Genomic DNA, 13,239 nt, shown 5'->3' with positions numbered 1-13,239 from the left:
CGGTTATGGATCAATTTCTGTTGTGATTTTAATTTTTTTTTTAGCAAACTGTCTTCAATGGAATAGAAATGAATGGAAATTTATTGACGGTCCCTAGTCCGAACAAGCAGCGGAGAGGGCGGGACTTCCGTGTGAGCTCCCCGCAGCAGGAGAAAGCAGCCCGGCACAGTGAGGGGAACCACCGTGAAACTAATTTCACCACGGTTTTGAGGGTGGCGCTCAAGAGCACGAGCGCGCTCGTGCCTGCCATCGAAGAAGAAGTAGAAGTAAACGCACTCGGTCGTCTTCCGAGTTTATCTTCAAAGTTCTCAAATTGCTTCAAGTGAAACTTATCTAGAACAACCAGTGGATGTCGTCTCTCCCACTGCCAGCAAAGGGAAAGGTTTAATTTGTTGATGATTTACTCTCAAGTCGATCGTCTTTTGTTAGCCAGCTAGCTTGGCAGTCGACACGACGTTGGTTTGGATCTGACACAATGGGTCGAGGGCGACCGCACATGGGTCCGACCGGGATGGACGGACCTTCATTTGACATGGGTCCACCCCCAGGCTGGGGTCCTCCACCGCCGGGTGGTTGGCCCCCGCCGCCTGGAGGATGGGGCCCGCCGCCGCCAGGCAGCTGGGGTCCACCTCCTGGCGATTGGGGTCTGCCCCCGCCCGGTGGCTGGAGCCCTCCACCACCCGATGACTGTGGCCCTCCACCACCCATTGGTTGGGGACCCCCACCACCCGACGACTGGGGACCCCCACCACCCGGCGACTGGGGTCCTCCACCACCTTGTGGCTGGGGTCCTCCACCGCCTGATGAATGGGGCCTGAACATACCCCCGCCACCTGGCTGGGGACCCCCTGATTGGGACCCTGAAATGCCTCCTCCGGGTTGGCATCCACATGGTCCTCCTGAGCCGTGGGGACCACCTCCTGATCCTGTTCCCCCAACTGACTCTGTTCCCATGACCTCAGTTCCTCCTCCAGGCTGCATGCCTCCCTTTGGCTACCCAGGATTGCCCCCAGGCTGGACTGGGGAGGTGAGTGTTGCTTGTGTGACTTGATGCTGAAGACAGGGACCTGTGACCAGGGACCTGTGCTAGAACGAGTCCAAACGGCTCTATACTGGTGGTGCAGGGCGTGACTTGTGTATCTTGTCTTCAGGTGCCACCCAGCACGGCGCCGGATCAGCCAGAGTGGGTGAGTGTCGATGCAGCCTGTTGCAGTTGGATGACCTCTGACATTGATTTCATTTGGCAGCTCAAAGCCTTGATTCTAGCCCCGCCCACTGGCACCAGCCCAGCTCAAAGCGAGACCACCTCTACGGCGAGCACAACAGTAGCCGACCCCGCTCCTAAAGCCGAAGTGCACCCTACCAAGACCACCAAGCTCTTACACCTGCTAGGAAAGCGTGAAATAGAGAAGTAAGCAGAAGCGTCAGTCATGTGATCGGCTGTCAGGCGCCATCGCTAAAGCATCTTTGTTTTGTCAGGCCTCCCCCAGGCAGGTCCACTGGAATCATCTCCTTCATTGGGGTGAGGGGCCACCTGGGGTGACACCAGGTTCATTGAGGAGAACTCACCTGACACCATGTTTGACACGAGCTGTGTTTCAGATGTTGTTTGTGCTCAACAGCCCACATGCGGTTACATCGAGCGAGAAGACGACCAGAAGTTCAGCTTCAACTTCAAGGTCTTCTTTGGAAACCCCAAAGCCATGAAGCCCGGCGTCCACGTCCACTTCACTGCCTGCAAAGGGAAGGTGGGAAACATTGCAGCTCACAATGCTGGATGTGAGTTTTTGAACGTGACGTGATGTTTCTGTGCAGAAGAATCACATTGCCACAGACGTCAAAGTGGCTCCAGGTGGAACGGAGCATGTGGATCCGGAAATCTACGAAGCCGTGGTCTGTCAGCCCATCGTGGAACCACAGGTAAGGTCTCGTCGAGAGTCCGCATTCTCTGACATTCTTCCCGCGACTGAGCGCGAGTGTCCCCCGCAGCCCGGCGAGCGCCAGTTCCCCGGTCAGGTGGACGTCAACATCCAGCCTCTGAGGACCACCCTGACCTTTGACAGGAAGGACAGCATGGTGACACTGCTGAAGAACGACCAGGTTCTCATCAACCTGCTGACCGATATTGCCACGGAAAAAAGGCGCGCCACCAACATCCGACCCAAAATTCCCGGCACTTTTGAGTTCACCAAAGAGACCCGGGAGACGGTGAGAGCGGCATCTGCTGATGTGCACGGAATCGTCGATTATAGCCGATGATAATTACTTCCTCTGTCACATTCTGCAGGGCGTCATCATCCGTCTCAAGGACAGCGAAGGTATCATCAAGTCCGAAAAACACGGCGAACTCCCATTCAGCGCCAAGGAAAATTTCAGCGACATTGATTTTACCGATGACGATGTCAATGAGGAAGTGGAGTTCACCTTGCACGAGGTGATAGCCCCACCCTTGGCCTCTTGTAGCTTTATTTGCTCAGTCATGAGATGATGATTACCCTGGAATATTTCTCCTTCCATCAGCTGCGAGCGGGTAAACGGGCTATCCGCATCCGCCGTGTGAAAGAACAGCTACTTCTGACGCTCTGTAGCCCCTCCTCAAGGGACACAACCACCAACACCCTTTTGAATTCTGCCATGAAGGCCTCAACCGAACTGAAGCTGCAGCCCCACATGTGGCTGGACCCTGAGCTGTATGAGGGTGTTGTCAGCCAGCCCATCATCGAACCCAAGGTAAACAACGTCTCGGTGTCTTTTTGCGGGCGGTGGGGGCGGGGTGTTACTTTCCCGGCTCACCAAATTAAATGAAAAGCCATATCATGAAATGGCACATGTATTTATTGGTAACAATCTGGCTAACTGTTCTAATGGGATGTCAAACACATTGCGACTAAATCATTCATTCATTCATTTTCTACCGCTTTTTCCTCACGAGGGTCGCGGGGGTGCTGGAGCCTATCCCAGCTGTCTTGGGGCCAGCCAATCACAGGGCACATGTAGACAAACAACCATTCACACTCACATTCATACCTATGGACAATTTGGAGTGGCCAATTAACCTAGCATGTTTTTGGAATGTGGGAGGAAACCAGAGTACCCGGAGAAAACCCACGCATGCACGGGGAGAACATGCAAACTCCACACAGAGATGGCCGAGGGTGGAATTGAACCCTGGTCTCCTAGCTGTGAGGTCTGTGCGCTAAGCACTCGACTACCGTGCCGCCCGCTACTAAATCAAACAACAATAAACAAACTCTAATGGCTGACGTTTGATGGGCAAAGTAAATTCAAATGAAACTGCGTACAATGGTGGGCATTGAACGTGTTTGCTACACGGCAAAGGAAATGCTGCTCTGTAAGGGTCCGTCACCCTTTCACCCCAATGATGATGTGACCCAACAGCTCGTCTTGAGTGGCCCCGTGAACTATAAATATCATTTTTGCACATTTACCATTTACCAAATTGACTCAATCCATCCATTTTCTATACCGCTTATCCTCACAACGGTGTCAACTGCATCGGGCTTCGCAGCTGTCAACTTCCTTCTGCATGTGTGCTAGCACTTGTAGTTAAAGATTGGACTTCAAAACTTGGCTGGACGTGGCGAGTCCTTTTTTAAAGCCGCTTTTCCAGTGTTGCATCAGGGACCATACACGGTATTAGCAACTTTCCTCCATGAGGAACACAACAGGAGGGGGCACACATGGCACACATCCCTCATATTGGAGTTTGTGCCAAGTTTTAATGCTCTGGATTGGAAGTACCGGCATATTTATTATTATTATTCCTTGCCCACTTCTTCCACCGCAGACACACTAGCCTGTTAGCTGTTGACAATCTGAATGAATATATTATCGTATTCACAGGGGTTGGAATATTCCTTTCCGTAATCCGATTGAGGTATCTTGTACCCGCTGAATTGGAAAGTTGTCAGGGTGGGTTCTTTCAGCGCATGCTCAGCTGTGACGTAACACGCAGACGTCTCTCGGGTTTTGAAAATGGCGACGAGCAATCATCACTGGACTACAGCGGAAAGTTCCTTTTTGATGCAAACTTTAAAAAGAACTGAACGTTCAAGTTGCTGCTTTGAAAAAAAAAGAGTAGCAACTGTCCCAACAACCGTTCACACTCTCAATCACACTCTCGTCCGCCATCTTTGATGAATCACGTGATGTTGTTTACGTTTTATGCGCATGCCCCATTGACTATTCCGTTTGATTATAGCGGTGCATGTAGACAGGAGATTGGAATATTCCTTTCCATGTATACACTGTTTTCTGGTACGTCATTTGGAAAGATTCCATTCGGAAAGAGGAAAATCTCCTCATGTAAACGTGGCTAGTGTCTATCAGGATTTTTTCCATAATCCGATTATTATTCTGGAGCCATTTCTTACTGTGCAAGATAAAATGGTTGACAATGCCTAATATAGGGTGATGCCCCCTGTTCTTTTAGGGGGGTTAATCCCCGGAAAAACCATTGCGTCCCCAGGAAAAAGGGACCTGAAGTGGACTTTTGTGCTTGAGTTTGACACCCCTGATCTCGCGTGACCTCGACTCAAGAACGCCATTTGTCTTGCAGCCCAACATGGAAGGGTACCCGGGCCAGATCAACGCCAACATCGGCACCATCCGAACCAACGTGACCTTCGACCACAGAGACTGCGGTGTGACCCTGCTGAAGAACGACCAAGTGCTCCTCAGCCTGCTGGTGGACTTGAATACCCGCAAGAAGAGAGCGGCCAACATCAGACCCAAGATCCCGTTCACCTTTGCCCACACCAACGAAAAGCGAGAACTGGTAAGAAGGCCGCCCTTTGGCCCCACATTTTGGACTCTGTGTCCCCAACTTGTCATTGTCCTGCCAGGGCGTCATCAACCGCCTTGGAGACTTCGAGGGCGTCCTCACCTCTGAGGAGCACGGCGAGCTGCCATTCAACCTCAGCGAAAACTTCAGCGACACGGAATTCGGTGCAGACGACATCAGCAAGGAGGTGGAGTTCACGATGGCGCTGGTGAGTTCTCCCCCACAGACAACCCCGGCTAAGCGGGAGATTGGAAGGCTGTGAGAATGTTTGTGAGCAGGTCTGGGAGGAGAAGAGGGCAGTGAGGCTTAGGAGGACCAAGATGGTGGAGGACCGAATTTTGACTGAGAAGAAGAGGCAGGAAGAGGAGGCGGAGCAAAAGGAAACGGACAGGAAGCGTAAAGAGGCTGCGGCAGCGGCACTTGCAGCGGCCAAAGACAAGGTGAGAGATCTGGTGTAGCAAACTGTTAGCATCGGCGTGTACGTAGGTCAACGCTGAGGGGGTGTCTGACCTATATTGCCACAGTGGACGCCGCTTGGCTTCAACGTCCAAATACCTCACACGGCCGACGAAATTAGCAAGGAGCGATTTGACGGCACGGTCCTCAAAGTCCCCCCAAAGCAGATTAAGATGGACCCTGACGATGAGGAGCAAGGCGGAGGAGCCAAGATCGGACATATAAATCCCGACTTAAAGGTGTGTTGTCTCTGGACGGCTGCTCGGCACCGCTCAAATGTCATAACGACCCGTCCCCTTCCTGCAGGTCCACATCAAAAAGGAGAAACTGGACGAGAATCAGGAGGAGGAGGAGGAGGTGGGAGGCAGAACCGAGAGCCACGTCCCGCCCACTGAAGAGCTGGGGCGGCTAGTGATGACCGTCGACGGTCAGCAGAAGCAGCTGAACTTCGGTACAGCCGACCTGATGACCAAAGCCACCATGTTGGAAGGAGACAAGGTGATGAGCACTTATATATACAAGTTTGTGTGCACTGTGCTGACACCGCTGGGGGGGGGGGGGGGGGGGGGGCGTGTCTAGGTGCGATTCAATGTGGCCACCAATCAGGAGACCAAAGAAGAACGTGCCGCCTTTGTGGAAATTCTTCCCAGCTCATTCGAAGAGTCCACTGAACAACGAAGACAAGTGAGACATTTTTGTCAGCATTTTTCCACCTTATGATTCCCCGAGCTGACCGTGTGTGTGTGTGTGTGTGTGTGTGTGTGTGCAGGGAATTGTGATCGAGTTCACTAACCATTCAGGAATCATCAAGTGCACACAGAACCCTCAGCTCTTCTTTTACATGTCTGAGGTGATTGAGAAAAAAAAACTGGAGCTGAACGAAAAGGTCGACTTTAGCGTCATCCCGGTAAGTCGTCTTATTGGTGTTCAAAATGGTGTGTGAAGCCCTGCCCCCATGGTCAGTTTGACTGCAATGCATTGGAACCAAAAACAGCAGCCAAAGGGCATGTAGCGAAGTCGTATGCAAAGGAGCAGAACATCCGCCATTTTGGTAAGCAAGTGAGCTGGGCAGGGTGCAATGTATTTGCCGGCTCTGAGTGGAGTGTAAAAGGAAATTATGTTCAGTTCGTACACGTTGATGAAATGAATGTTATACATTAACCAGAGTGAATATGTACTGCACACCCATTTAGGTACATACATACATATATACTCAACATGAGGACCTTTACTTATATAAATGTGTAAGAATCCATTGTATCGCACAAACACGACCTCCATGTACATGTCAGTAATGAGCATAATAGGTCCCCCGACATTGGTGAATTTAACTAGCCACTCCAGCAAACATGGCGTCAATAATTAATACTTTACACCAGGAGATGGTGGACATCTCAAACATTTGTGGGCGTGTTTTGTGTAGGCGTTAATACATGATCAACTACCACGTACTAGCAGTAGTGAGTTCGCCGTCACAGTCCACAAGCAGCATATACTGATGTTGATGGTTTTTGTAGCCATGTTTGGGTTGCAGGAGGGGACGGCGGCGTAGCCGGTGTATCAGTGGGAGAGTCTTCTGCTTACCAAAATGGTGGCTAAGCTGGCTCATGGTGTGCTCATGGAAATAGTCGTAGAGTAAGAGGTCTTGCACAGCGGGCTCTAATGGAGTCCGACACGGACCTGATCTTCGTGATGCTTTCCCTCAAGCCTGGGCTTAACTAGGAGTTTAATGATGGTCCTGAATAAGATGATGTCATCTGTCATTGTGTCTTCCAGCATGAATTTGCGGAGGGTGGGAACCAGGCAATCAGGATCAAACGTTACACTGAGAGTGCTTTTTTACCTGCACGGAAACTGTGTGCTGCTCCCGCGAGTAAAGGGAAGGTGAGTTCACTTGGACCCCGGTTCGAGTGATGTTGTGACCATGCCTATTATGTGTTATTCTATATGTTATTGGGGCACTTAAAGGATCCTGACATCATTTGCTGCAATATGTTAGAATATGTTGATGGCTACATTTCTTGACACCGGCTGATGCAATCCGATGGTAAGTCGATGTTGTTTTTCCCCATCAGATGACCATCAAGTTGGCGGCAAACTCTTCAAAGTCAGAGTAAGCGATGAGTTAGTGATGTTGATGTTCTGCTTAGTTGACTAGTGTATTTTAGTACACCACTAAAATGTACTGTACCATACTAAAGTATTGAAATACATTTTTTTTTCTAATCAAGGAAAGAGATCCTCAAGACATACAAGCTAAAGACTGTGGTGAAAAATTTGAGATCCCAGGGTAGCACTTCAAGCAGGCACGGCGGCAGCAGGAGTCCAAGTAGAAGCCGTAGTCCCAGTCCATCCAGAGACAAATTTGGACGTGAAATCAAACGGAGACGCAGCAACAGTCTTGACCGAGACCGCAAAAGCAGCAGATATCGACGAAGTACCAGTCGGGAAAGGTCACGACGACGTACGAGAAGCCGAAGCAGGAGCCGAAGCAGGAGCCGCAGCAGGAGTCGAAGCAGGAGCCGAAGCAGGAGTCGAGAACGATCAAGCAGGAAGAGGAGTAAAGTCAGTCGAGAGCATGAAGGAGGATACAGGAGGAGGAGGGAGCCGAGCCCTCCTCCTAGAGGCCGGGGGGGCAGAATGGATGATGAGCTGGCAAGAAAGAAGCGGGAACTGGAGGAGCTGAATGAGATGATTGCCTTCAAGAAGTCACTGGTGGATCCCAGAGGACTGGACCCTGGACAGAGGACGTGCATCGACTATGATCACGGCAGGATCGCCAACCCCGAGTTCAAACCCGTCCAGTCTATTTTGAAGAAACGAGCAGACGACCTGGACTACGCCCACCATCCTCCTCCACCTTATAAAAGCCCTTTCTATGGCGCACCGTACCACTATGCTGATAGCTACAGTAACCCCTACACTCGAGGTCCATATGGAGATCCTTCCTACACTGATCGGCCATATCAAGGCCAGTCATACGGGAAACCACCGTACGAAGGCCCTTCAACCAGCAGTCGCCGTTACACTGACCGCTATGACGTTTACGAGGAAACTTATGATGATCAATACTACGACACTGCTTATGCACACCAGCTCGATCAAGGTCCACGTCATGACGCAGTCAAAAGGACTCAGTCTACAGAACCCTGTGGTCCTTCGGTTCGAGGTTGTCTGGTTGCTTCTCCCACAGAGGCATTGAATAAAAGCCCATCCCCAAACCGGAAAAATCCAACCCCACCATTGGTGGAGAAGCCACCACTTCATCGCTTTCTGGACATGCTTAAAAAAAACACTGAGAAGATGCCGGAGGTTGTCGCAGCCAATGACGAACTTCTGCCACACGAGCGGGCGCTTGAAGACGGCAAGGGTTTTTCTCGTATTGTGGGGCTGGCTCAACGGCCCTCCAGCTCCAGCGTGGCGTCAGAGGAGGAAAAGGCATCACCAAGCACAAAACAAGCCTCAGTGGAGCAAAGCAAGAGCGAGGCGGAGAACTACAGCAAGATCCAGACTCTGCTGCGTACAATTGGCCTGAAACTGACCAACGATGACATGTCCAAGCTAGCCGGCCGCACCCAGGACACGGGCTACTGCTCCAAGTCCTCTTCCGCAGACCGAGAATCGTCTTCAACACACCATGAACATCATCAAAGTGGAACTTCTTCAGTTGAGTCGAACCGCATTCCTCCCCCGTCCCCTGCCAACCCACCCACTTTAGAGCCTGTCAGGAGGAAGACGGCTATCTCGGAGTATGAAGAATTCCTCGATCAACAAGAGCTGGAGACACTAAAAAAGGCGACAGAACAACAAAATCTTACAAAGAAGATGGCAAGCACACCTACACCAAAACCTCCCCCCGGCCCCCCACCTGCACACTACCAACATCCATCCCCTCCATTAAACTGGCCCCCCCTCGATATCATTTCAACCCTCAAAGCGACCCCCAAAGTTCCTCCTGCTGCTTGTCGACTTCCTCCCGGACCGCCCCCAGGCCCTCCTCCTCGACGGCCTCCTGGACAGCCTCCTTTCATCGGCAAGCCCGCTGTAGCTCCGCCTCCTGGCTCCGTGGCCCAGGTAACACAGTCATCGTCCTCGACTGTGACTATGATGAGTAGTACTGGCGAGGACCAGCCCACGATCTCTTTGACAGTGGACAGATGCCTAAAGGTCACCGAGTCTGTCAAGTCTAAATCAGCTAAATCAGTCCAGTTCAATTTACCGTCGGGTTACCAAAGCTCATTGGACCCCGGCGATGACATGAAGACCAAGCAGCAGGAGAAGGTTAGAATTACCAACAACTTGAGGACTCGTAGCACATCCTTTCTGATGTGTGCTCGTGTGTGTGTTTCTGTTACAGTTGGACTTGTACAGCCACAAGGTTTTGGACAAGCGAGAACAGCAGTTCAAGGAGATGCAAGCCCGCAAGAAACAAAGCGAGAAAATGACATCTCCAGGTATTAAACATCATGATCCTTTGAAATATTTTCCCAAAACCCCCAGCAGCACGGTGTGAGTGGTTTTGCTTACACCAAGCATGACCTGAAGCAGACGTAAGTCCCCGTTGGGTGAGGGAGGCTATTGCTAGTGGAAGAAATAATTCTAATAGTTCTAGCATGTCAAAACAGGAAGACATTGGCGTGGCTTTGTTACGTTTGCTAGCCATCCCAGTCGCATTGAAATCGAATAGATTTACAGTCAATGGCACGGAAGCTTCCAAAGCGGTCTTAGGTTTTCCTTCCGAGCATTGCACGGAACAAGAAGTAGTGGTTGATCCCGAACAACTGCAAGTAACTGCTCTTTTTCTCTTCATCAAGTCTTGCTATCCACCCTAACGAGTAGCGAGTAAGTTGTCGGTTCATCTGTCGTCGCTAAGGGTACATGCACATAAGCTTTACTTTGTTCAAGGTTAGCTAACTGCATTCATAACAACATCGTAATAGCTAGCTAGTTAGAAGAAGTGTGTCTCATTGTTCCAAATACTACTTGCTTTTCACAGTCAGTACTGCCTTCCAGGTGAGTAAATACATAGTTGTCCTCGTTGGCAAGACATTGTGAGCTGTTGTGGTCCCTGGATCTTCAATTGATGAACAGAGCCGGAACAAATGTGAAGAACTCACAGTACCACCATGATGTTCATATCGTCACACAAGACTAGTTTGGTCTTCATCGGAATGTGCGTTTCTCGTGTTCACCATTGTAGCCCGAGCAGTTTGCTACAAATCAGCTTTCTAGAACATGGCTTCAAGAGGCTTAGGGTGCACTCGACTTAGTCATTAAATGATCGTCTGAAGTCTGAAAATGTATTTTTTTCTCAGCTAAAGTTCAATCACAAACGGCTTGTGGACTGTTTGGAAAAGGGTGTAGCTAAGGTTCTTGTTCTCTGTTTAAATTCTAATCTCTATGCAGATCTAGTATCTGTGAGGCCCCTGATTGCACGCCTCTGTCTAGCATAGCAATACATTATTATAAGTAGCTATTTGATGAAAGTGTTGACCTGATCGCTGTCCGCCGAGATTGATGCTAGAGCCGTGCACAGGTCCATGCATAAGCCATGTTCACGAAAGCTTTTACCGAGAAACCCTCTTCACGCCTAGACTTTGGCCAGCACAACGTTGAACGTTTTTAGCTTGTTAAGCTTTAGCAAGTCAGCATTGTCAAAAGGTGTTGCATTTCTTCTGTGGTAAGTCTTGAAGGAGTTGGGGTAAGTAAAGTGGACATATTGTTCTTCAGGTAAAGTTGGCGACACTCGAAGCAGCCAGTCAGTGACAAGTTGAGGAACCAAAACGGTCCTCCTTGCTCGTGTATGTTAATGTGAATGCAGAAGCTAGACCACTGTTTTGTACTCCAGGGAGAACAGACCACTTTACTCAGTCGTATGCTAAGCTAACGTAACCCGAAGCAGAGGTTTTGATGGTGGAATATGTTCACTGACACGGGATGACCAGTTTTATTGCTACAGTCTTTTTTTTTTTAAGTGATCGTATGTGGCCAGTTTCTCCAGCTCCCGGGAGACCACCCATTCCAAGATGCTTTAAGTGTTATGTCTTGCTCAGACTATGGAAGCTACATGCACGAACGCGCTTTAATAATGTTTGTTGTCAGCTAATGATAGCAATTTCACAAAGCTTTAGGAGTATAGCATTAATTCATGTGTCATTCATTGTATAGCCTATTTGAGACTGAGACTGTCAATACTGTTCTTCAATACCAATAACCATGAGTGACAGCTATGGGCACCGCTTGTTCATTTGTTCAACCATTTTTATTATGTTAATTCCGTAAGTGGCAAAATTGTATATTTTTTTCTGTACAGTCTATTAATTGAATCCCCATTTATAAACGTGGTAGCCAGCTTTATGGGGACGTGGAGCTCCAAGCTAGCCCAAGTAGCTAGATGCGTGTGAAAGCTAGTGGCTAAACAAACTGACAGAAACTTGCATATAAGCACTGAGGTAGTGTCATACTAACGGCACTATTATGCGATACTTGCACCCTCACCACCACAACAACAACAAAGTGTACTGGACTTGGCTCTGCACTCCGTATCGTAACATTTGATGGCTGACAGGAAGCTAGATAGACTCGGGACAAATATTGCTACACAAGTCTAGCTAGAAAAAGCCAGACGACCTGTTGGTTCTTTTGTGTAATGTTGCAGAATATATAAGAATTGATGGAATGTATGTGTTTATTGCGTCGTCGTTGAATATCTATTGTTATGAATGTGGCGAGATGCAATGCTAATGAGCTAAATATGGCCTGATCATTTGAGCGGGCTGTTTTGATTGTTGTTTTGCTGGTAAAAATCTGATTAGTCAAGGTATGTGTTCATTTAGCCCTTTTACCGTTTGCATGGAATGTTAAACACTTGCTACATGTTCATATTTAAGTCACTTTACACCCGCAAGCGGGACTAGATAGCTCGGAGTGTCCGGCAGTTGATTCCCTCTCTTAAGTCATTTGTGCAAGTAGCTGGAGTGCCGTGACTGATTCATCCACCGTGTTCCCATTGGCAGGCACACCCGTCAGCAGTGAGCCCAAGAACGTTTGGATTTGTGGCCATTCGCTGGTGTACTGGGCAGAGATGCGGGCCAAGTCTCCAGAGGTACGTATGCAGCTGGGCATGGACCCCAGCAAGGTGGCTGTCTGGTGGAAGGGGGTCCAAGGCATGACGTGGCCTCAGCTGCTACCCCAGCTCCACCAGCTCCAGGTCACCTGGCCCGACCCCGACGTCCTCATCATGCACCTGGGCGGCAACGACCTGAGCACCGACAGTCCCACTAACCTGCTAGCCTCTATAAAAAAGGACTTGACCTCCATGAGGACCATCTTCCCACGCTGTGTCCTCGTTTGGTCCAATATCCTTCCCCGTAAGGTGTGGCGCCACTCCGACGACGCCCACGAAGTCGATCTAGTGCGGAGCATGGTCAACCGCAGAATACAAAACATTATCTCGGAGTTGGGTGGCATGTCTGTGGCCCATGACAACATTCGCTGCGGCCCACACGGTGGTTTGTACCGACCCGATGGCATCCATTTGTCCCACAAAGGAATCGACATGTTCAATTTCAACCTGCAGGATTTTCTGGAGAAGTGGGACGCGGAAGCGAACACCACTTCCGACTGAGGAAACGGGGAATGCTTACTTCCTGTCTTAGCTTATTGTTTTATTATTATTTGGGTTGTTGGGGGGGGGTAGCCTCATAAAGGAAAAAACATCTGTATGCTAGAAATAAACTGAACAAATAAAATCAATAAACTCCGTTACAAGTTATATTTGTTCAATTAATTGCAATTTCACATTTTTGTTTTACTCATCACATATTTTGTGTTCTGCAAAGCAACTTTAGTGGGTTCGTCAACTGTCCGTCAAGGTAGCTCTTTTTGAAAGCAGCTACTGTATATCACCGTGATAACTTGGGCTAAACTCATAACCTGGTCCGGACCAACCAAGTTATATCCAGGCTTTCAGTTTAAAA

General features: G+C 49.5%; 1 protein-coding gene across 1 annotated transcript; it reads left to right on the top strand.

The window, feature by feature from the left end:
- The first annotated feature begins 185 nt into the window (after positions 1–185).
- Positions 186–13,034, top strand: LOC131119764 (uncharacterized). Its single transcript, XM_078793906.1, has 21 exons — positions 186–1,027; positions 1,152–1,187; positions 1,248–1,411; positions 1,480–1,522; positions 1,623–1,748; positions 1,816–1,920; positions 1,990–2,208; positions 2,288–2,434; positions 2,521–2,730; positions 4,580–4,798; positions 4,866–5,012; positions 5,083–5,244; positions 5,329–5,499; positions 5,567–5,758; positions 5,840–5,944; positions 6,030–6,167; positions 7,037–7,144; positions 7,336–7,373; positions 7,492–9,541; positions 9,618–9,714; positions 12,277–13,034. Exons 1-21 carry the CDS (start codon positions 476–478, stop codon positions 12,885–12,887), a joined length of 5,640 nt encoding a protein of 1,879 aa, XP_078650032.1. The 5' UTR covers positions 186–475; the 3' UTR covers positions 12,888–13,034.
- The last annotated feature ends 205 nt before the right edge of the window (positions 13,035–13,239 follow it).

The sequence above is a fragment of the Doryrhamphus excisus genome, linkage group LG10 (genome assembly GCF_037039965.1).
Source record: "Doryrhamphus excisus strain RoL-2023G ecotype Guam linkage group LG10, RoL_Dexc_Guam_v1.1, whole genome shotgun sequence".
Taxonomy (NCBI): domain Eukaryota; kingdom Metazoa; phylum Chordata; class Actinopteri; order Syngnathiformes; family Syngnathidae; genus Doryrhamphus; species Doryrhamphus excisus.
This window is presented reverse-complemented; position numbering and strand designations above follow the sequence as displayed.

Excerpts from the sequence above, each read along its gene's own strand:
- LOC131119764 (XM_078793906.1), top strand. The coding sequence starts at position 476 with ATGGGTCGAGGGCGACCGCACATGGGTCCGACCGGGATGGACGGACCT. Across the intron at positions 1,523-1,622 it reads GAATCATCTCCTTCATTGGG|CCCACATGCGGTTACATCGA; the intron begins GTGAGGGGCCAC and ends TGTGCTCAACAG. Across the intron at positions 7,374-7,491 it reads GCAAACTCTTCAAAGTCAGA|GAAAGAGATCCTCAAGACAT; the intron begins GTAAGCGATGAG and ends TTTCTAATCAAG.